This window comes from Thermobia domestica, chromosome 3 (genome assembly GCF_964235325.1).
Source record: "Thermobia domestica chromosome 3, izTheDome1.hap1.1, whole genome shotgun sequence".
NCBI lineage: Eukaryota > Metazoa > Arthropoda > Insecta > Zygentoma > Lepismatidae > Thermobia > Thermobia domestica.
This window is the reverse complement of record NC_137456.1, coordinates 140588435-140614845: the sequence shown is the minus strand read 5'-3', so window position 1 is coordinate 140614845 and position 26411 is coordinate 140588435. Positions and strand designations below refer to the sequence as shown.

Here is a 26411-nt window from a genome sequence, read left to right as displayed (position 1 = left end):
AACATTCCAGATTTGAAAAACGCATACTCATTTGATACAATGACGCCAAATTTCACATTAATTAACAAAAATATCTTCTTCTCGTATGTCGCTACTAAGGATATTTATGGTGATTTTTTTAATTTTTGAAAGGGGGCTGTAGCCCCATTATCAGTCACTCTTACATGTAAGGACATTGGAGCATTATTTCTGTGACATTTGTGATTAATCTCACGCTTACTGGCATTCCGAAAATAAATTTTGGGATTTTGGTAACATATAACGCACCACGTTTTTACGCCCCTTGCCCCCCAAAAGGGGGACCTTCGCAAAATAATGTTTGAGACGGCTTTACTAGCTTTGTGAATGAGTGTTTTAGCATTTTGTAACAGATACAACTCATTTGCTCCAAAATGTTCACGAATAATTATTGGAGAAAACTGCTTTTAAAATTTAACATTGAATTTCCCATAAGGAAAATGAACTTTCGTATTTACATCCCTAAAAGGGGGGCTAAACAGCAATTTTCTCTTATTTTCTTTAGAAATTCGAAAAATTCAGATATTTCTCAATAAGAGTGACAAATTTTACATTAATACTGTATAAACTTCATCTTCTCCCAGCGCTGTAGAAAATAACACGAATTATGGAACAGTCTGTATATATATATATATATATATATATATATATATATATATATATATATCTGTACAAATCATATTTTGTCTTCAGAATTATATGGCTGGATTAAATGTATATACATATATGCTCTTCCTCAGCGATGTCTTTTTGTGCGTCTGGAGCAAACGCGAATGGACACCAGGTAGTATCTAAGTGGCTGGCGCTCGTGCAGCGAACAATTTTGAATTATATGTTTTTGCTTGCAGCGAAAAAATATATATTTATTATTCTTCTGTCTCCTATCTGAGTTTTCTTTTCTTCCTCTTCCCCACTCCTTTTTCTTCTTTCCAAAAGATTGGGAAAAGACAAAGAAAATATATTTAAAAAAAAGAAATAACGACAAGACAAAAGCTATTTCGTTTTCTATCACCCACCATCCTTGAGTATTGGGTGGAATTCGTGATAGCCAGTGGGAAATTCCACATAGTATCTACAGTTTTATTATTACTTTAAGATCTTTCGGAGAATTTCTCTTTTTTCTCTTTCACGTTTCCCTAAAGATTAATATATTTATAACTGATGTGTGTATAAGTTATAAGATGGAATCGAATCCCGGATTTTCACAGTATATTATTGGACTGTATGAGATAGATACAACTCCATACTTGTAAATAGTGTGCGTGTTTCAGATTTAATTCTGGTGGATTCATTAGTGTTTTTGGCACAATTATATACTTGTAAATAGTGCGCATGGTGTCAGGTTTATTTCTGATGGAAATATTAAGCTTTTAGTGCAATACCATACTTGTAAATAGGCACATGGTTTTCGGTTTAATTATGGTGGAAATATTAATACTTTTCGTACAATTTCATACTTGTAAATAGTGTGCATGCTTTCCGGTTTAATTCTGGTGGAAGCATTAATGTTTTTAATGCAATTCCATACTTGTAAGTAGTGCGCATGGTCTCAGGTTTAATTCTGATGGAAGCATTAATGCTTTTAGTGATAATTGATAAGGTAACTGAGTCAAGAGGGTAGCAAAATCCGGTGTAAAAAAACAAAAACAAGAAAATGTTGGCGTTGTGAATCGATGCACTGACAATGCATTATCTTATATGCTGTATGCAACATCTGGTCAGTCACAACTATTTAATTTCAGGGAGTTAATTTTTACTTCCGGTATCGTGTAAGTAACGAATCTATGAAGAGAGTACTTTCGCTCATTTATTTTATAATATTTTTATGTTAAAATTTCCGTATTATAATACATGGAGCGTTCAGTATGTTCTAGGCCTAAAGGTGACGCAACCATTATTAGTTGAAGAAACTTGCTGAAGCGATTGCATCATCTTTCCTTGCCATAAACACAAAAGTTTATAAAGAAGTGCATAAAGAATACGCTGCTATTTTAATAGTAAGGTGCAGAACGTTGATACCCAACAACGTCTACAAAATTAGACAATATCAAGCATCGTTCAGTGATAGAATTTTTGTGAAAAGAGATATAGCACAGTCTAATATTCATACACACATGATTGTAGTCTATGGTAAAAACATAACCTACTATACCAAATTGATAAAGTGAGCTGCCATGTTTCGCTCAGAAAGAAAATCCCTGGAATTTGACCTAAGGTCTAGCTGCGGTGTGGATGTGGCTTACGAAAAAAATGTGTACAAGAGCTGACTAATATATAATGAATAAGTGATATGTGATAGTTTCTCAGATTGCTACTACATTGGATATCTGTTGGAACAGCTGAAATAATCCTGTACGAAAAGCTGAAATCAAAGATACGCGCAAGATGGTACTCCGAATGCAGACGCCTAAAATGAAGGAACATCCCCTAGAAGACGATAAGCCATATAACCACTTCTCATTGCTTATATGCCTCATAATACTACGATACTAAATGCTTATTATGTCAACTTGATGAACCAACTCCGTTCAGAACTAAAAGGTAAAACAGTGCGGCAAACCATCCAGAAACTACTGCTTCTCCACGACAATTTTTCCATATACAGAGCCGCTGTTTCTAAAGCTGATATTCAACAGTGCGTATTCCAACTTCTTCTCATCTTTCGTATTCTTCAAATTTGGCCCCAAATGACATTTTGCTCGTTTCTAAAACCAAAGAAGTGCCTGTTTTACGTTACAGCGACGACGATGAGTTAATGGATGCTGTGCGAGACTTTTGACAGGTGCGACAAATCTTTTTTTTTTTTTCCTGCTAGTATTCGACATCTTACTGATCGATGTGCTAAGTGTGTTGAGATCAAGAGGTAAATCTAAAAACAGAAAAATAAACACACTGCTGAACAAGATTACACTTATTTAATATATATATATATATATATATATATATATATATATATATATATATATATATATATATATATATATATATATAACTCAGTTACACGTGACGTTTCGATCTTCTAGCCAAGATCCTCATCAGAGTGTAGAAGATCGAAACGTCACGTGTAAATGTGTTTTTTATATTAAATAAGTGCAGTCTTGTTCAGCAGTGTGTTTACCTTTCTGATTTTATTTGCAGGACGTATGACTATGATTGTGTGTGAGATAAATCTAAGTAAGCACTTTCAAACATCTACTCCTTAATCGTTTGGCTTAGAAATTATTGAATGCTCCCCGTAATCACACGTGGTACTTATGAGACATAGAAACTCTCAGGCTTAAATGAGCGATACCTGGTATTGTGTTTAGCGCAAGTCCTGTAAATGCATAGTGAGCAGAGCAAGAGTGTAGAGTATTAGCCACAACGAGATTAATGAATGCGAGTACGAGCGAGTGCGAGCACCAAAGTGAACTCAAGAGCTTAGTGAGCGCGGATCCAATAAGATTAGTAAGCACAAGAGTACGAGTGAGCGTGAACATTGTTGAGAACATCGTGCTTGAGGTAATGTGAATTTCATTGAGATTAGTAGGGCTGAATGAGCCTCAATTGTAGATTGGAATATGGCTATTGTGCGTGTGCTCCCGTATGTGCTAATTGCTATCGCCCATGTCCTTGGTGTACAATTTTCCAGATTCGGTTCCCACTGGAGTCCAGAAGTGTAGAATTTTCAGTATTTTGACTTAGTATACTGGTTGAATGAAAGAGTACTTTAGTTTAATGATACTGAATCCGAGTATTAAATTTGAAATCAAGAATCAACGATCACACATCATTCAACAAGAAACTCTGCAAACCGCTGTTCTCTTTCTATGCTATAACACCAGTGTTACTAAAATAAATGATTGGATAAGTTTGATTTAGTTAAATTCGGTGATAATTTCATGAGGGAAGTTACATCGATGAAACAAGAATTAGTATCGTGGGAAAACGTTCTACCTTTACAGATTTTAGCGATAAAATTTATTTTTTATCGATGTGATTTCTCTAGAGAACCACCACTGGTTAAATCATTAATATTGAGTTAAACTTCCAGTTAACAACTTCGATTAATTTCCACACAAATAGAAAAAAGTCATAGATAGAAATCAGATTAGTATGAAATTATTTCTAGACAGATTAAAATACATAGTCACGAAAGAGAGACTGAAAATATACACATTTATTCACTCCTACTTTGAGAAATTTTGCGGAAGTTGACGTGGCCCCTAATATTTTACATTCGCGTAAGGCCCTATATAATTGTACTATAAGTGCTACTCCATAAAATAAAAACTAGCTATCAATTATAATTTGTATTGGGCATGAGAAATTTTTCAGAAAATTGGTAGCCAAGATTGTAAATAACTGATGATAATGCGAAGAAAGCAGGGATCAAGATTGTAAATAGCTGATAATAATTTTAGGAAAGCAGGAATCAGGATTGTAAATAGATTATGATAATGCGAAGAAAGCAGGGATCAAGATTGTAAATAGCTGATAATAATTTTAGGAAAGCAGGAATCAGAATTGTAAATAGATTATGATAATGCGAAGAAAGCAGGGATCAAGATTGTAAATAGCTGATAATAATTTTAGGAAAGCAGGAATCAGGATTGTAAATAGATTATGATAATGCGAAGAAAGCAGGGATCAAGATTGTAAATAGCTGATAATAATTTTAGGAAAGCAGGAATCAGGATTGTAAATAGCTGATAATAATTTTAGTAAAGCAGGAACCTATTTTATAAACAAATGCTAATGTGAGGAAAACAGGAGTCAAGATGTAAACAGATTATGATAATGTGAGGAAAGTGCGAATTGAAATTATGAACAAATGATGATAATATAAGGAAAGAAGGAAGAAATCGTAAAAAGATTATAATAATGAGAGAAACTGAGAAAATATCATACAGTGACTTCAGTTTCTGGATCATAAAGATACAACTATAGGTTGCAGAATGAAAGTTGGTAATAATGATGTAAAAGTATTAGAAGCAATTCTGAATTTTTCTAAGTCTTACATTTGAATAAACAGACTAGTAGTAGTAATCAAAAAACTATTGTATACAAAGCTTTCTGTAATATGAATTCCTATATAGGTCCCTGTGCGAAAGTATATAAATAGCTTTCTAAATATTATTTATGGTAATCAATAGGTTTATGATATCAAAAGTAAGAGAAAAATCTATTTGGTTTTATACATTACAGACAAACACAATACTAACATGCCTACTTCAAATGTTCGTTTGATTCAATATGTGTTCTAAACCAACTCCATCTAGAGATCTAAACACACATAATGTAATATAGACTGGCCTTCCAAAAGCAATCGAGTTCCGGATTACACATATTAAAGGGAATTAGTTAACTATTGCGTTATTTCTAGTGTAGGCCTATAATGGAAATTGTGCATTTGACATTGCTATGACTTACAATCAGAAATACAAGTAGTATTGATAAGAAAAGTGATAATATACAGTCTCAAAAGTCCCCTGACACACACACAGACATACATATATATAGGCTATATATATATATATATATATATATATATATATATATATATAGAGAGAGAGAGAGAGAGAGAGAGAGAGAGAGAGGGAGAGAGTTGTGTAAATGGCACCCACGGACTAAGAGTACTATTCTACACTTAAAATAAAGCAATAGTTGTATACCTTTCGGGTCCTCGTCTGAAGACGCGAAATTCCCGGCGGGAGCTCATGTGGTTCGGATTCCACGTTAATCAGTAGGTCCACGTCTCATATAGCCTCGCTGCTGAACGGGACGTTAAACTCAAAATCAACTCAACTCTGAAGACGCGAATTGCACTATGTGTTTACGTTGCAGATAAAGAACCATAGAAAAGATCTACCAATTCATCTAATAGTTGCATCGATTCTTCCCAGACAGTAGTTAAAATCAATAGGCGTTGACACTAGTACCACTTATTAAAGTAACAATCCATGTAAGTGCTTGATGGATTGGTACAAAAATGCTAATTGTTCAAGTGACCCCCATAGCGGCTGATTGAGATTCCGGAGAGTATGCCACTATAATAGCATTTTCGCTTTGTTTTGACCTGAAAAATAACGTTCTGTTGTCCGTGGGCCCTATTTTTAGAATACCCAATATATATATATAAGATAACAATTGGAGGGTGCAAGTTAAATAAGGTAGCAATTGAGGATTCAAGAGGATTCAAACTAATAAGATGGCAATTGAAGAAACAAGTATCAAAAATTATAGTTGAAGATACATTAGAGAATGTGATAATTGAAGATAATACAATACTAATTACGGGTACAGGTTTGATAAAATGTCAATTAAGGATTCAAATCACGTAGAATGATAATTGATAATGCAAATTAATGAGATGACTATTGAGGATAAAAGCATAATGAAATAGTAATCGAGGTTACAAATTAGAGAATATGGTAATTGATGGCACACATTAATAAGAGAACACTTGAGGATAACAAGTCTGATAAAATGATGATTGAGAATACAAATGAGATAATATAACAAATTGGAGATACAAGTTGATAAAATACCAATTGAAGATAGATGTATCATAAAATTATAACTGAGGATACAGATATACAAATTGAGAATGCAAGTTAAATATGGGGAAAAATTGAGGTTTCAATACATATGAAAATGACAATTGAGCGCACAAGACTGACAATTGAATACATAATGATTAAAATTTTAGGCAAGTAAGTAATTGAAGAATTAATGTTAAACGTAACATTTCATAAACATAACAGAAGATGTGTTATCATCAGAACATTTAGAAGTACACTTTGAGGAAAATCTCCATAATTACATATTTTATATAAACAATGCTAATACTCGAATACTTAATTTAAAAGAAGAATAATTAAAAGAAAAAGAGCATGATCTCACAACGTCAGACAAAGCACACATTTTGCTCTGCGTAGGAGTTGAATGTAATTTATCTAAAGTACATACTCACAAGCAAGGTCAACTAGTGCAATGCTCGTTACTCAAGCGTGTATCTTCTGGAAAACCTTTTGTTATGTGTTAAAGGCGCATTTATGATATAAATTAAATAGATTTTCAACTTTACACTTTGTCCTTAAAGTTGTTAGCGATTATACCCAGACATACAATTTTCTTTCTGTCTAACGCCATTTTTTTGTAAGATAAAGAAGAAGAAGCATTATAAAAACGTTATTAGATTCACGTATGATTATTAAGAAATTTTAACTTGTACAGCGAAAAAAATAATGCAATTGTGTGCTGTAAAAATTAGTTACTAAACAGATCCTTATCTCAGTTAATTTTTATGATACTGCCAGTTTTCAAAGTGCATATGTGTGCATCTTTCTTTAATATATACATTTGTGCTAAACGTAAGTGAAGAAAATTTGCAATAGACAAAAAATTGAATAGAACAATAATAAAATGGCAACATTATTATTATTATTATTATTATTATTATTATTATTATTATTATTATTATTATTATTATTATTATTATTATTATTATTATTATTATTATTATTATTAGTATTATTATTATTAAAATTGGCATTTTCTCTAACGTAGAGTAATTATATAGTACGGCTATAAGAGATTTCAGCTGCTCTTCCCACTGAAACTGTGAAGACCGTGGCGCCACCACTCAAGGAAGTTGGGTACCACGAACTACTAAAAGCAAAAACGAATCAAATCATTCAGAGTGCCTGAGTCTAATACAATTAGCCAATGATACAATTAGCTAATCCCAGTAGCAGACGATTCAATTAGTTACAACTCTAGCCGGTAAAGTCGCAGAATCACTTTTGTTGCATTGTGGGAAAAAAATTAATTTCCATTAGTTATATACTAAGTGGTTCATCAGGGTACTAAGGTTAAATATAGTAAATGAAGCCTAGCCCACCCTTAGTCCTACCATCAAGAACATTTGTAATTCCAATTTTTATTGTAAAGACTTGTAATTTGTACATTCAAATTTGTCCGTGAGCTCCTTGTGGTTATATGGTTAACGTACGCATTTACAGCGCGGGAGAACCGGGTTCGATCCTCGGTGGAAGTTCATGTGGTTCGAATCCCACTTTAATCTGTAGGTTCACGTTTCTTATAGCTTCGCTGATGAAAGGGAAACTAGACTTTAAGTCAACTAATCGATCAATCAAATTCATCTGTACTAACGTACATACGTAGAAACAATTTCAAAACATTCAAGAAAATAAACATTTCCGAACATAAAAAACTGTAAGATACTTAAGTTCAAGTTTTCAGTTCGTGTAAATATAAGCACGTAATGAAAATTGTAATATTTATAAGAGAAATAAGATATATTCTCTCTCTTGACATTCAATAAACAGAGTTTCCTACTGTTCAAATTCAAACAATTCATTAATAGGTTCTTCGAATATTTTTATTCCTTATTAGAATATGGAATTTCTTATTAAGAGTCTTCATCCCGGCGAAATTAAAATACCGCTAATTTTACAGTAATTATGTGATATCTACAAAGATATAAAAGATAATCGAAATGTGGAACAAGAGCGCCCTAGACAATATTATTTTACATTAAATACCGTTATCACAAGTCACCTAGTGACTTCCGTTTTCAGCTGTTTAGAAACGCGAAAATAAATGCCGATTTTCAAAATGGCTCGAAATCGAAAGCAGATAAGTGAGTCGTGATAAAGGTATCTCATGTAAAAAATATTGTCTAGGGCGCTCTTGTTCCACATTTCGATTATCTTTTATCTATTTGAAGATATCACATAATTACTGTAAAATTAGCGGTATTTTAATTTCGCCGGGATGAAGACTCTTAAGGGTGGTTAAAACTTAAACTAGATTACGTACACCACTGATCGTACACACCTTTTAGCTCCGAATCAGAATCTCATAAGGAGAGTATAATGAAAAATTTTATCAAATTTTTCAAATGAAATAAGTCATCGAAGATATTAATTTAAATGTAGGTCTCCTGTATCTATTACAATAAACATGGTAACTTTCTGATAAGCATGCAAAGTTTTAAATTCTGTACCTGAGAGCATAATGTGCGTAAGTCACAAATCCTTATTTTCCAGAAAGCAGCAAAAGCACTTACTTCAGCAATTATTAAATACATATTGGCCAAACTACATAACTACATTATAGACTTGGTTAATTACGTCAGCAATCCGTATAGAACAAAATACAACCAACCATTCCTTACAGATCTCAGAAAGATATGCAAAATTGGTTTTAACTCATTTTCGCCAAAATTGGACTTACGCACTTCATGCTCTCAGGTACAGAATTATTTTATTTTGCTAGATCTTTGTTTGCATTCTCTGTGTAACTATTCCGTTGGTATGAACTTCTGAGAATTCCTTATTCTATTGGTTTCAACATTTCTGTCTCACACTCACATTATTATTATTATTATTATTATTATTATTATTATTATTATTATTATTATTATTATTATTATTATTATTATTATTAAAAATAGCTGGTATCCATCAAATATATGAACGTTTATTTAAAAACCATTTGTTTCCCCGAGCCTTCGCCTCTATACACTATAGATAGTTTAAAAACATACAAAACGAAAGCTTTAATTGTTTACATTTATCGATTTCGTTTCATTTTATTATTGAGTCTGCTCACAGCCACCCCTAATTTCATACCACATTTATACAATTGTTCAAGAACTTGGTGATACAATACATTCTGTTGATTTCAAAAATGAAATGAAATCTTTCAGTTTAACGTCCCACGTTTATGTCTTTTAGGTTAAGGGAGACGGATGATTGAGGCAGGTGAATGATGATGAAAGAATTGGTGGAACGAGAATGAGGGAGAAAACGGAATTACCCTGAGAAAACCAACGGACACGTTGATATCCCCCCACAAAATCATTTGACTGGGGACTGCACGCATCAGAGGTAACCATTGTAACCATTGCAGAGGTAACCAGAGGAGGATCGCTACCATGTAAGTAGTGTGAATGTTTATTATTAGAACTCGGCATGACATCCAGACTGAGACGCTTGCCTTTCAGTGTTTAGGATTGTTTTCAAACATTCATGAAGTATTTTCACTGAATATAGACATATATTTTTCAAGTTGTGTCACGAACATTATATTTATATTAATATATTATACTATTCATAATTTCATAATTATGATTTTTCAGTACGTTTTCTTTGTATTTTACTGAGGTCAGACAAGGATATTTTAAAACGAAATAAAATATATTATATACCCCTATATTCTTGGCGTCACATATTGCTTTTACGTTCATAAAAAATAATGTTTAGCCTTAACTGAATATATAAGAGGATCTAGACACATAAGGAGACTAGACTAGAGAGTAATTTTCAACGAAGCTTGACTAGTGGGTACATCACTTTTCTTCGCACATGCTTACTGATTGTTCATCGCATATATACATTTTTTCTTCTTTCTTTACAAGAAAAAACTTTTTTTCCACCCTCACACACAGAGTTAATGATCAAATAGCACGAACTTTAAAGCTTTTTATGTCTTTTTATTAGTCTGCATATTAAAATATCTTCATTATATTGCACATTCCTTCTTAAGGTAGTTTTAACATTAAAAGATAACTTGATATACAGATATATATATATATATATATATATATATATATATATATATATATATATATATATATATATATATATAAGAAGTCTTTACGGGTTTTTTACACAAAATTTATGATCTTCTACTTCTGACAAGGCTCGCATTAACTACTGATTAATGGTAAAGATTTGGAGGTTACAGTTTGACGCAATAAAGAAAAAAAAAGTGTAATAGAGAACAAAAGGGATGTTAAGAAACTCCACGGATTTTTGGATATTTAAATTGATTATTAACCTACAAGGACATATTCTTGTATTTGTAGATTGTTAGCATGGTATCCTTAGCACTTTTTTAATATGTATATGTACACATAAGGTGTTTCGTGGGAGATTTCTTGTGTGAGTTTTTAATTGAATGCAATCAAAACCCTTAGTTTATTGTTTTTTTTTTCTTATACTGTCTTCTCTTATCTCTTCGTTTCGTCTTGCGAAGACTAATGAGAAGAAATCTTCACTCAATCTTCAAGATCTTCACTCCATCTTAATTATTGTTAAACACTTTTTTTTTAAAAAAAAAAAAAAAGAAAGAAAGAAAAAATAGATATATATACTATGTTCTTTTCCCTTGTTCCAATAATAATAATAAGATACAATTTTCTTTATAAAAAATAAATAAGACAAATATACATGTAGATATATTCGTTGCGTGTGTTCTAACTTGAATATATATATAACATTATTAATTTTAAAACTTGGTTTAAAGAAATGAGAACTGATTCTTATCTTAAAACATCTTTAAATTAGTTTGATTAATATGTAATTTATCTTCTTTTTTGCTCAAGAAGTGTGTTTTCTTTTTTAAATGTTAAATTAAAACTTCAAAGATGAGGTTAATAGATAGAATATTATGCAGTTTAAAACTTTTTACTGTAACATTTAAGAGTGTGAGTCATCCCAACTTCTCTCTTTCTTTCTATCTCACTTTTTTCATATAGAGGCTGCAAAGATAGGAGCAGATTTTTAGAGCCTAAACTTACTTAACCTTAAGAAGTGATACTTCAAAAAAATGAAAGGATAAATATATATATTGAAAACGCCATGCTTTAGAATGATAAGCTACTAAAAGAGCGAAAACTTAGTTTTTGAGATTCGTCCTAGGTTTAAAAGTATGCACCCTAGCTATACGCTACTTTTACGTTTAAATTATTGTTTTAATTTAAATCAAATACAGGGTGTCCAACAGGAACAGGCACAGCTGTACAGAACGATACATGCAACAGAAAGGATCATAGGAAATAATATAACTATAGGATGTAACAAACTTGTAACTGTCTTAATAAATTCTGGTATCCTCTATCGACATGTAAACATGTTTACAGTAGCACGTCTAAAGTCCTGAGGAGAAATGCTTTGTATCTTATTTGCAATGTTCTCTTTAAGTTGTCGATAGTCCGAATGCAACTTGCCATAAACAAACACTGAAGGATGATAAGTCAGGCGATCGAGGAAATCACATCTGATTCCTTAATGGAGCAGGGTGATTCTGTGATAGAGAGCTTGCCTCTAGTGCTAGGGGTATCTGGTTCAACCCTACACCATGTGTTTGTTGTGGACAACATCGAGTTCTCCCATTTCCTCCCACATTTTCATTTTATCAATTCTATCAAAATCATCTACTTTCATTAATCACCAGCCTCCTTTAGCTGAAAGAATTTACTGGTGGGGCATTAAATTAGATATTTCAAATATTCCCTTACCTCTCCCTTTTGTTGGCCATATCGAGCTCAGCCCCCAATCTTTAAGAGTGTAACTTTCACCATTACTGTAGATGAATGAAGTATTTGTACTCTGTGTGTCGGACACCTTCCATATGAAAATTTCGAGCCTTTTCGTGCCAGGGGAAACCTCACTCAGACTGACTGGTCTGAAAAAGCTGTTATACTTTTCCGACCGAGTGTCCCAACTGGCAAATCAAATTCTGAACTGCTCGCACTAAAGGTGAGAGCCTTAGCGACTATGCTATACGGGTCACTGGTTGCAAATTCAAAGTTGAAGACTAGTATGAAACCGGAGTTTGTAGTGGTTTCACTAGGCTTCACAAGTGATAAGCAGCAATTATTAAATAGTTCACAACAAACCGGAAATTACTAATGGGAGTGACTGGCAATATTTTAAAGGGGAGAAGTCATGATTTGAAATAATTTGAAAAGGCTGATATAGTTTGGTAAAGAAACAGGAGTCCGTTTATAACGGAAATTGGGTATACAACGGATTATCTATGTAAAAATGTTTTAACTCAGTTCTTGTTCACGTGTTACCTTTAATCCTATTTCTCAATTTATCCATCTACTCTCTAATTCTATATTTTACTTTTACCCTTCTGAACCACAAGTGAAAGAAAACTAGCCCCCCCCTTACTTCTGTTCTGTTGAAGTACTCCAGCCTTACTACGTGCAAGTAAGTGATTAGAATCCGCCTTCGTGTAGATCGCTCAGATAAGACATTTTAATCGATACATAATATCTAGACCAATAGTTCCCAAACAAGCAGGCGGGGGAAGGAGAGAAGGCGTACACTACTAAAATATTGTACCGTGTATTCCTATTTGATACCGAAGCCAGAACATATACACCAAAGATATTAAATGAAAGATGATGTAGTGAAGATAGAAGGCTTTACAACGTGGTAGGAGGAGAAATGACATCATTTTTGAAAGGACTGGGATTCTATGTCCTCGTAATAGCTCTTTTCTTTCTTAACGTTTACGATGCCTTTAGTACGTCTGGATTTTTCCACGGCATGAAAAGATAAGCAGAAAACTCTAAATTCTAAGACTATTTTAAAATGTAATATCGAATCAATTTTGTGGCCAATGTTATTTGCAATCATAACTTCGGGGAGGCTTGACCCTCTTCTTCTAGATCTAAGAAATTGCTGTTAAGTTACTCCTGTCCTCTAACATATAGGGTCTAACATCAAAAAGAACGATCGTCTATGTTCTGCCTTATGCCAATCAAGTTAAAACACACTTTCGGGAATTTTTTATACGCCAAAATAGTGACTTTAAATTTTGAGTTTGCTCATCTTCCCACAGAACAACATTTTTGTTTTAAATGGAAGAAAGCATTGTTGCGGCTAGCACATAGACCAGTCACTAGAACTACTTTACTATTTTCAAAGCTAAGATAATACGGTAATAAAGACTATACGGTAACGAATGAAGCCACATAAAAGGAGTAGAAGCAATATTATATCAAAAAACGCTAAGTGAATGAAGGCTGACTAGGCAAAATAAAAGAGAAATCACGTGAAAACTCGTTAGATCACGCTACAAGACAGCATAGACAGATGTTATAGTCTTCCGAGAGTGTAGAATTAATTATTATAAACTACCCTTATTCACTGATATCTACCAGTTACGTTATATGTTAAATAATGTTTTTCCTCCCTCCATGATACTGCACTTTTTACATAAAGAAACATGATATCTACAGTAGCAATATACTAAAACATGTAAACACGAGAACTCAACACGAGACTGCATGTTCAGCAAGCATTTGCTGGATGCACGATTGTAATAGTATTCATAACAGAACCTTTGGTAAGCTCTTTTGTACAACAAGAATGCATATGAATGTCTAATGAACAGGTGTGGATCAAATAATTTTACAGAGAAAGTCATGGTTAGTTTCTATGTGAGCACCTGTTTATATCATTCACAGACAGTTTGCAGAGAATTCTCAGGCCTTTCCTGCTAATACCACATCAAGTGTGACAGTTACGATGAACAAGTTAAGTCAAGCTCAGGTATACTTTTTTATTTCGTTCTTCTCTCTTCACCTTTTGTTAATGGTTATGTAAGGAGAGAAGTAGAGAAAGATAAAACTAAACCGAAAGGGAAAAGAAGAGTTGTGCTTAGACATTCATGGCCCAAAACCGACAAAGGTTGTCAGAATAAATGTGTAAAGGTTACATACAATAGTCTTCACCTTTACAACCTCATACAATTTATGATTTGTAAAGTTAAACTCAATGGACTTCCTTTAATTGTTATTTCATTAACTGAAAAATAAAACAATTGACAAAAATGTTGTTTTATAATGTTTGTTTTAATATATATTTTTTTAAAATATTTTCTTTCATACACAAAGGAAAAGGTAGGGCCGCGGTGTCTCAGTGGTAGAATGTTCATATCTGGTCGTGGAGCCCATGGTCAGATCCCAGCTAACGCCAAGTGAACTGTGTGGCGGACAAACACCGTGTGCGTGGATTTTCTCGGGGTTCTTCCGTTTCCTTCCATTTTATTCATTCTACCATTCCATTCATTTCTCTTCATTACCGTCTCCTTTAGCCTAGCCGGCATAACGTGGGGCATAAAACTGAAAGATTTAATTTTCAAACGAATATGTAACAATACTATTACAATAGCCTGTCAATACATGTTTGATAGTCATGTCGTTCACAATATTAATCAAGAATTTATTCCCTCGTTCAAACAAAAATAACAATAAAACTGTAATATTTCCCATAAGTAGAAGCTTTGCTTTGTTATAATTAAATATAAACTAATTATTTGCTGAGCAAAACTATATATTTTCATTAAAATTCAACAGTGTATCACATATTGTCTGATGAAGCCAAAGAGTTAGTTGGCGAAAATGTAACACGTGTTGAATTTTAATGAAAATATATAGTTTTGCTCAGCAAATAATTAGTTTATATTTAATTAGTTTATATTTAACAATAAAACTGTTCTCAAATTAAATTAATTACTCACTTTAGCCACGTAGATATATTTTGAAACAACCCTTATGACCTTAATGCTTCTTTTTGTGCCTTTAAGACTATAAATTTATAACTAACTGGTTCATACTAGCTCCGCTATTTTAAATAACTTTAACTAAAAATGCATATCGCTGAGCAAAGCAATGTTTATTTAAAAAAATGATAAATGTGGGACAGTTTCACCAAGTAACTGAACATATTGGCTTCATCAGACACTGTGTCTGTGAAGTCTGTGACAGTATCTGATGAAGCCAATATGTTCAGTTACTTGGTGAAACTGTTCACCATTTATCATTTTTAAAATAAACATTGCTTTGCTCAGCGATTTGCATTTTTTAGTTAAAGTTATAAATTTATATTCCCTCTTTACAAATGTAACATTTTTTCTCTTCTCTCATAAGCATAAATTAAAGAAATGGCAATTACAGTTAGCTTGTGCACTGAAATTAACGAATTTATGACAAGAATAATTATTACAACATGTGATATCAATACATGTTTAGCAATATTAATTACACTTCATTCTCTCTCGTTCACACAATAATAAATAAATAATGATCCTCTTTGTATTTGTAGAGCTACAAATTTATAAAATCCTAAGTAGAAGAACGTAGCGTTTTTTTCCTTTTCTTTTGTAAATATAATCGATGAGGTGACAATTTTTAATTAGCTTGTGCACTTTAATTGATCTGTTTGCCTACATAAAGCTCAGACCAATTTTGAGATCATAACAAAGTTTCTTATGCTGGCAACAGCCAGCGAAAGGAATATTCAGTTTTATGTAAGTCCATGAGATGAATCTATATTACGAATTATTATTATTATTATTATTATTATTATTATTATTATTATTATTATTATTATTATTATTATTATTAGTGTTATTATACTGTAAATGAGACAGTAAATTCGTGATTAATATTGTCAAACATTTCTGTTATTGTAATATATTGTGAAGCATGGCTGTCAAAAATATGTTGACATATTATCTTAATTTTCTTGTTATATAAATTCGTTAATTTATTGACATTCTTTAACAAAAGAAAAGTCATGTTTGGCAATATTATTTTACAAGTTTAAACGACTATTATGATAACAACAATATCTGAAATTTGGTCGTTTATGCAATACATTATGGTCGACAAGTTGTAAATTACTTTAGAAATCAGTAGCAATAAATTATTCATCAAAATATATCAACGTGATTTCACAAATAACTGTCCGTTCCATTATACGTTACTATCTATTGCACCGTTATTCTGTACAATATTCAATATATAAGGTTACTTTCCTGAACATAAATGATTAAAAATAACAACATGATATGATTATTTTATTTAAAAATAAATAAATAAGGAAAAAAGTATAAAATTCTAAACGTGACTTGTATGAACTTTTTTCAAGAAGGAAATCTCAATTTGATTTTGAAACAAGGTAATTATGCTTAACCTTGCGAAGTGTTTGTGCGAAATTTAGCAAAACTATTACGCCCTTCCTTTTAAAATTAGTCTAGCCGGAGAAAAAGAAATCCCTTACCACTCATAACTGGTTACTTTCCTGTACTTAGTTTAGTAATTGTGAGTAATTTCAATTTTAATTTAGATTATGTTTTTTTTTTATTATTATTTTATTTTATGAACAATTTATGTTCAGCAATTAGTCAGGCCAAACTAGTTTTGTTCCAAGAAACTATATGTTTAAAATATAAATGAAATTTAATAGATATGCGTTATTTAATATTCATTCATATATATATATATCAAAGGTAGCTTATAGTTAACTCACTAACACGATGAAATTGATCAACCTGAAAATAATGAGTTCAGATAAAATTTATTGACAGTACACTAAATTATGACCGGAATAATTTGTGTGAATTTTACCATTAAATTTTCATGATACTCTACTTAACGAAATATTTACAGTAAAAACTGTCTTTAACTCTTACTTCCGTTGTCAGGAATTTTGATTTGACATTGAAACTAGGAAATTACAATTAACCTTTGAAGGGATTATGCATAACATAGGTCTAAATTTCATAGTATGTGAACTTATTTATCGAAACAGAAAAACCAAGAATACTTTAATTAAAAAAAAAAATTAGCGACCCTTGATTAAGTCCTCTGGTCTGAAAGAGACAGATTAAGGTGAATGTGGAATGAGAATGTGGTAGGCTCAACCTGACAATTTGAGTAATTCATTACAAAATCCCGTCTCTTGAGATCGAACGAAGGAGCTCTCGCACAATGGATAAACACTCTACTACTGATCCACCGTACCCCCAAGAAAGCTTTCTGGTCAAAAGTAAGCTGTAGTGTTTATTATCACCAGTTGAATTATAGTATATGCGAAGTTTTAGAAATGCTAAATGTTCGACCTTAATTGGAAGTATATGTCATTTATCCCACATTGAGGTACAAATTGTCGTCTCATATTAAGCTAGATATACATATAAATTCTATGTCAGATTTTTTAGACTTCCAGACTATGCTCTGCATAATTTTCGGGAGTTTTAGAAGAACAGCTTTGTCCGTCCATGTGTCTCTTGACTGGTATCAGAGTAACAACGGTAAGTGATATCGAAATGCGATTTCTGTAACAATCAATTCAGCGTTCCAGAGATAGGCTGCATCTCCTCCGTTAACTCTCTGTTCAAATCAGCCATTTCCGGTTTCAACATTTATTGTCATAGAAGGAAAACGGTAGGCCTAACAGATAGCGGAGAGTGATTGCTTGCAAACGATTCAGTGCCTCAAGACATGTCACGACTATTTACAACACTATCAAAAGTGGAAGTGGAACTAATTTACTATTGCTTCCGGTTTCAATGCAGGTACAACGTTTATCACCATAGAACGAAAACAGTAACAAGTAACAAGAAACGTTAATGATTCAGCGTCTCAAGACAACATATTGTGACTATCCACATCAATTTACTGAAACTGGAAATGGTTCAAATTTCATATTTCTACCCGTTTCATCCACAATGCAAAAACAGTAAGAGATATCGAGATGTGGTTTTCTGCAATCGATTCTTCCTCACAAGGATATGTTACATTTTCTTCGTTAACTCTCTATTCAAACCAGAAGTGGTTCAAATTAACCATTTCCGGTTTCAACATTTATTGTCATAGAACGAAAATGGTCATAGATAGCGAGGAACTTTTTTGCACCACTATCAAATTTGCATGGTTTGAGGTCTTAGTTTCACACTGTGAACGATACTATTTAAAAAAAAAAAATGTTTCTGTATCGCAAATTGCTCAACAAATTTAAAATGGCGTAGCAATTTGTAAGTTTTATATTGCATTTTTCAATCAAACAAAATAATAATTATTATTATATTTTACTGTTATAAGGATAGGAAGTAATAAAAAGATAAGATTTTTTGAACATCACAAATTATAATAATAATGAAAAACAATGCAAAGAAAAAATAATTTCATTTTCTTCTTTTTTTTAAAGTGCAAACTTTGACCTATTGACTGTCAAAGCTGATAGCTGTTTTTGAATATGTCCATGTCGAGTTTTCTATTAAGTGCTGAATCCTTAACGCTTTTACGAAACGGAGAATTAGAGTTATGCAGTCTACAAAGTGAATGTTCATTTTTACGATAAAGACACAATAACTTAACTTCATACAAATGTTTACATCCTTATTGCTATTGTAGTCAAACACAACTCGGTTCTCACTTTTCTACAAGTTCTAAACCAAATACTGCTTTCCTTTATCCATTTTCAATGGAAAACAAGCTACGTAACAACCAGATGTATCATTTACGAACTACTTATCAGAGCTTGAAACAACTATGAAATGACAAAAGGCAGAACAGTCTTGCATCTCAAAATCTCATTAATAAGTTTTATTTCCAGGTAAAATATAAATGCCAAAGTACCCGAGGTATCTTTGTTACCAATTCTATGGTAAGTCTCCATAGTGTGGTGTTAGTTCGTAGGGAATTTGTTTATATTATTGTGAGTCTACAATATACCTAACGGGAAAAGGTATCTTTGTTACCAATTCTATGATAAGTCTCCATTGTGTGGTGTTAGTTCGTAGAGAATTATTTTATATTATTGTGAGTCTAAAATATACCTATCGGGCAAACCCTGGGTTTTCGAGCGAGCAGATATTATTCATTGAACGTTTACTACTATATATCACATTGAAAGAAAGCCGCTCTGTCTTGAGGGAAAGACACTGATAGGTATATACTGTTTGTTGCAGAAGTACCTCACTTCGGTAAGAAATCATATTTGTAATTGTATCGCATTTTGTGATACAATGTTTCGTTTGCATTGCATTTGTATGATTTTGTGTCCCGAACTGCGGTACAATACCACTTAGAAACACACTGATATATATATGTAGTAGGAAGAGAGAGATACAATGAAAACTTGTTGAAAGATACTTTTTGAAGAAATTTAGTTTGCACGTTTAGAGCAGAATCTTAGTGAAGTTTATCAAATATACACACACATATATATATATATATATATATATATGAAAAATTGAATTGTACCGATCTGTATTTATATAAAGTCACAAACTTAAATAAAAGAGTATTTCCTACACTTACCTTCTTCTAATATACTAATCTCAAGAATTTAATTTAATGAAAAACATTTCAAACCACGTACAAGACTTGCAACTGTCACAACGATTAAATAAACAGCAATATGACAAGTTGAAGTAATTTAACGATATTAGTGCATTAATTGTAGCTTATAAGAATTCAATATTCTTTTAATCCTTTGTAAGTCTTCAAATAATTCACATTAATTGAGTTTTCATTCTATTCGGTATTGAAAGTTTAATATTATTGAGTTTTAAATGCAGGACTTGTTTGAGGACGAAGTTTAATCTAGTTCAAACACATTGATCGAGAAAGTACTAAAAATAATATTAATAATAAAAAAGAAGTACTTACCGAGAAGTTTGGTTACAGCGCCCTGCTGTGTCAGCATATGCTGTGCTAGGTCATAGTGTCGTAACCCAAAGCGTGATAATTCTAGAAGTCGTTGCTGCGATACTAGAGACGCCAAAGGATGAGTCCCATAGAGTTCTCTAAGTGGCGGTGGGATAGAACTTGAGGAGGGGGCAACAGACCCGCTAACGGGAGGTGGCACTGGAAAAGAATACATAATAACTTAGTTTCAGATATTAGTTATCATAATATAGTAGCATTTTACAATATCTGGGCCATTTCTACGTTTGTAAGAACATTCCGTCTTTACATAATGGATGTACACTATAAATATTATACGATATACCTAGATGCAATTCAGTAGCAGTAATATTAGAGTGTACAGTAAAATACAGTGCTTTTTTATATGTTTAGGGTGGCAAGTTACAGATGCGATGAAAAAATAGTAATATGTACTAATGTGTTACTGAATATAGCAACAATCAATTGTCACGTTAAGTAATTAAAATGCTAATAAAAGGACAAGTGTCATTCATTTGGGGTATTTATTAAAACCGTCACCTTAGATGATAATAATATAGAAAAAAATAATATTACAAGATTATGATATAAGATATAAGAAGTATAGTGGTTGGAGTTATATCAAGAAGAAATTCCTGGTTCTCTCGTGTGTTTTTAAATGTTACGTAGTCCTCCTTTCACGACAATATGTCATGCAAAATTCATCAGCACAGTGCATACTCACAAACTCAGGCCTCCCTTCACGACTGTCAGTCCTGGTTGGTTCATCCTGGATGCAGATTGAATATACCAAACTACACTATTAGCGGGTGCAGGTCGAATGATCCATCTTGTTTTAAAACGCCAGGTTTTATATTATCACAAAAACTATTTTGGATTTAGAAAGGCACTGTTTATGCTGGTTTCTTTTTATTATATGGAAAATATGTTTTTTTCAATTTTTTTTTCAAAATAATCACCTTGAAAGTTTTTATCTAATATATTTTGATACCATCACCTTGAATATACTTTGATACCATCACTTTGAAAGTTTTTATTTAATATATTTTGATGCCACTGGAAAATCCGTTTGCGCACTAGTTCTTTTGTAACAATGTCATAGGACGTGTTGTTTTTTTCTTTTCCGTAGTTGGATTATATTGTTAATTTTGTTTTTTAATAGAACTTTCACAAAGGAGACATCACAAAGTATATGAGTGTATAATAATTTTAAGCTTTTCATCGTTTAATGTTTTTGGGAATATAATAATCCCCCTTTTAATAAAGTACAATGGTCAACTGTTCATGAGAACCAATGACATAGAATCCCTTAAAAATTTTCATCGTTTAATGTTTTTGGAAATATAATAATAGGGATCCGCAGGAGTGTCTACTGGAACTAGTCTCTCACCCTCCTAAAAAAAAAAAAAAAACTTTGTATCTCTTTTTAAATAATATACTCCCAAGGGTCAAATCCCTCCGATCTTTTGACTTGGATCTTCCCCAACAAAAATATCTGTGTACGCGCTTGTGGAAGACAGAAGGCAAATAAAATACTTTATGAACAAACTTATAAACAATCCATCAGTCTATTCATGTAATATCGTGAGACAAAAAAAAAAAAAAAAATCGTCCTATCATAAATTGCAAAGAAGTCCAGCAAGGCAACTATGATCAAAATGTTGCTTTCTTACTGCAATGAAATCAGTATGTTCATGAACGAATTCATTAGATAGATAGAATCTATAATTTTGACGTTTTGCATCTTAGTCGTGTTTACAAAACTCATACTCAAAATATATCCTCTCTATGTATTCAAAAATATCTCACACGATCATACACATATCTTTATTCTCACTAGAGTTTATTACAAGACGAAACTTGAGATTGTCTCTCTCCGAAGATCGTGAATGTGATGTCTCATGTTTGAGAGTGTTTCTGTTTCTATTGGAAAATCCCTGTCTCATCTCGAAAATTCTTTCTCATCTTGACTCATAGACAACTCTAACTCACGACATAATAGGTAGGGAGCTTCTTTAGTACGCTGTCTTACAGCTGGTTTACAAGCCTAGATATTTTCTAGCATGTCGCATGCTTCTTTCTTGTTCCATAATATAATAATATTTATTGTAATGAATAATGCAGTGTTATCATAATGTAAAATAATAATAATAATACACCACATATAGAACAATGGTAATCCAAAGAGTGTGTGTTTCGTAGATATATTACGCGGAAAGCACTCTGCCCCTGTGTGACGTTTTCACTGGACTTAACGATATCTAAATACAAGTAGTTTCCAGTCACTTCACTATACCGGATCAACACTAGCAATTATGGACTTCACTGGAAAATCGAGCGCACAGCACTGTAGAGCTCAGAATATGCAGACTAAGTTGCAGTAAAAGTATACCTTACAAGTAAGTTCAAGTGAGTTTATTTTCCACTGTAAGATTACGGTATATTTCCCAATTATATACAGGTTCCGATCTTGAAACCGGAAATGAATAATTATCACGCCTGGTTTCCAATAGGGATATAATGAAGGTTGAACGTATTCGTGGGACGCTTAATTCACACCAGAAACCATTTTCCCTATTTCTTACCGCTTTTGCTTAAAATATTTAAACGGAAGTGGTTGAATCTAATACTTTCGTCTTCAATAGAAACAGAGCAAACGTGAAGTGGAACCTTCTTATTCTTGGAGCGCTGAATCGCAAGCGCCGAAGCGCAATTCAAGAAAACATTTGTCATTATCTTATATTATTTTTCTCTGTATGTGAATTAATATTAAAACCAGGAACGCACAACATTTGGCTACGAAATCATATCTACAATTTCCGTTTTTGGTAGAGGAATAAAAGTTTTGATGAAGGGATAGGGGATTAATAGAGGGATAAGAGTTTTGATAGAGGAATAAGAGTTTTGATAGAGGGATAAGGGTTTTGATAGAGGAATAAGAGTTTTGATAGAGGGATAAGGGTTTTGATAGAGGAATAAGAGTTTTGATAGAGGGATAAGGGTTTTGATAGAGAGATAAGAGTTTTGATAGAGGAATAAGAGTTTTGATAGAGGGATAAGGGTTTTGATAGAGGAATAAGAGTTTTGATAGAGGGATAAGGGTTTTGATGGAGGGATAAGGGTTTTGATAGGGAGGAAACATAATATTCGGGCATTCAATTCATGTATTTAAAAATGTTATCCTTTACTGTTTTTGATCTATTTATCGACAGGCAAACGAACAGATTTATTCTTATAACATTTGGTATTGATACTTTCCCATAGCATACTTTTGATATCTAATAATTGACGTTAACAACTTAATATTATTAGATTCTGCTGTGAAATCTACTATCATATCGATAATATACACACACGCGTCTCTAGCGGAAGGGACGGGGGGTGACGCGTTCCTTCCAATATATTGAAGTACAAAATATTCAATATTCTATTCTAATTTAATTTATTTACTAACGACAGAATAACATATAAATAAAAATAATTATATTTATTTGGAATATAATATTCATGCTGTGAAACGATTATAAGAGTTCTTGATATGTCTCACAGGGTCCGTGAAGGTAAGCAGAAAGGTGACAAATGTAACCGAAGATAATAAACAGGTTGGGCTAAGTACTACCATTTAAATCACTTTCTTTGGTGTACCCCTTCCCCAGTTTTACATACCAGAGACGCCAGTGAGAACACATATTTCGTGCTTACAAAAGTACTATCCACCGCAGAAACGCTAGAACAGTATCTAACCTCCACGGCGACTTGACCTCGCCTATGACAAGCCACACTAACTACATCATGTAAACCAATTTACTGATCGTCAAATGAAGTGAAACTTATAGTTTAACGTCATACGATTATGCTTCGAAGCAATAAAGGAGACGGTTATTAAGATAATGAATGAAATGGTGGAATGAAGAAAGTAGTAGGAAACGGGGGAACCCCGAGAAAAGCCACGCACACGAAATTTTATTATTCGTAAGCTCACATAAACACTTACCTTTGTTTACAACTGTAACGCATGTATTACACATCACCGAGACAATATATTTTACCTAATTAAGTAAAACAAAGATAATAAATTACCACGTTAGTTTTCTAGTGTGCACATAAATTAAATTAAAAGTTATCATGTAGTAGTTTAATCTATGCACAAACAGAATTACTTGTAGACTTCATAAAAGATGAAGATTAAAGAACGATAAAAGTTCCATGATAATACAGAGCATAACATTATAAAGATTTTGCATGTGCAAGCTAAGAGAAATGGTACAGCGAAAGAGATAAAAGATATAGAATGCGTACATCTGTAGACTATTTTGCAAATTACATTAGAACAAATTGCAAAGGCTTGTACTCTCTGGTTTCGACGTTAATTACATGATTTGCACTCATGTTCATGTATGTGCGTGATTTGCGGTCTACTATCAGGCATGAGGGGCTGAGCGGAAAGAGGGAAGACGATACAACAATGATCATGCTTCCTTTTCGTTCTATTTCTCTGTATTTCTGCAATTGAAACCGACCTTCTCTAGATTTATATTGTAATCGATACAATAAAAGCGTGCTAGTTTGCCCGCTTCCAACATGTCATCTCGTGTGGAAGTACAAAATATTTAGATGATATTACGGCCTTGCGTAAATTATATAATTCCTTTATTTAGGCTTCAAAATAGATTTTTTTTCTAATTTACGTAAAGTTTTTCATACTTTCGAAATTCGTTAGTTTTTCATACGTGGCCATTGCAGCCTATTCACGAGGTTTGTATATAGTAAAGTAAAGGTCACCCTCCTTTTGAGCAGGCCAAAAAATTCCAAGAGCTGCATGAGGAGATAAAGGCTGCACTTTTTCTTAGCTGTACGAGATAAAAGCTGCATATTTTCTTACTGTATAAGGAGATAAATCCTGCACATTTTCTTAGCTATATGAGGAGATAAAAGCTGCACTTTTTCTTAGTTGTATGAGATAAAAGCTGCATATTTTCTTAGCTGTATGAGGAGATAAAATCTGCACATTTACTTAGCTCTATGAGGAGATAAAAGCTGCACTTTTTCTTAGTTGTATGAAGAAATAGAGGCAGCACATCTTGACTTATGCACTCATGGATGTGATGTAACCCATTTCACGCTCTGGCCCCTTTACTTCTCCAAGTTGCCTCAGGAACTCATTTCAAGGAGAATGAAGTTCAGAGTTGTATAGAAATGAGAGTAGAACGAAAATGGTTTCCATCTTTTACCGAGAATCGAACCTGGGTCACCCACCTAGTAGGTAGACGCCTTACCGATTATGTTACCATGTCTTCTCATGTTTATATAAATACTACCTGAAATCCCCGTTCTTCACACGGGAAAAATAGGTTTATGGAAAAGATTTGAAGTCCCTCATTTCTAGAATATTTTGGAAAGTCATACCAAATTTCGTATTTATTTCCACAACTTTTTTAAAAAATCAACAGAGTTCTATTAGTCTTCTAGAAGGTTCTACACGATTCTATTAGTTTCTTTTAAAAATTCAGATCATTCTACAGACCCCTATTCGTTTTTTTAAAAAAAGAGAGAAAAAAGAAAGAAAGAAAGAAAGAAAAGAAAATTCTAAAGCTCTATTGACTAAATAATTTGGGCTACTAGCACTTATCAGTATGGTTGTTTCAAAGAACTTTTTTTTTTAAAAAAATAAGCCCAAACAGGGAAATTGATTCATTAATTAAAGAATTGATTTTAAGTTGAACGTCCCGCTCAGCACAAAGGCTGTAAGACGTATGCATAATATGCTATCCGAACAACAAGAGCTCCCACCGGGAATCGAACCCGGGTCCTCTGCACCGATGAAAGTCCAAAACTGGAAAAGACAAACTTCATAAATATAACGTGAAAGAGTTTGTCTTGTACATGTTCACAACATCGAAATGGTATCATTAGCAACAAATATAATTTTAGTTCAGATTAAGCGGAATAGTGTTGTGTGTGGTGATAAATATTAATTTGCCAGCTGACTTTTTAGTAGTAAGAAGCAAAAAGACAATTTGGTAGTTGAGAAGTCCCTTCGAAAGAAAGGACATGAAAAAAAAAAGAATGTTTTAAGGGTAGAGTATAGAAAGTTTATTAAAAT

General features: G+C 32.6%; 1 protein-coding gene across 7 annotated transcripts in view; it reads right to left on the bottom strand.

Moving 5' to 3' along the window:
- Nucleotides 1-26411, bottom strand: part of LOC145680771 (paired box protein Pax-6-like) — a 559249-nt gene that overhangs the window by 119134 nt on the left and 413704 nt on the right. For 6 of the 7 annotated variants that reach the window (XM_081751760.1, XM_081751763.1, XM_081751761.1 and 3 more), the window contains one exon: nt 20291-20488. In XM_081751760.1, coding sequence (XP_081607886.1) covers nt 20291-20488 — 198 coding nt within the window. Of the gene's footprint in view, nt 1-20290; nt 20489-21032; nt 21129-26411 lie in introns of those variants that run through there. The other variant, XM_081751762.1, reaches the window with a different exon arrangement.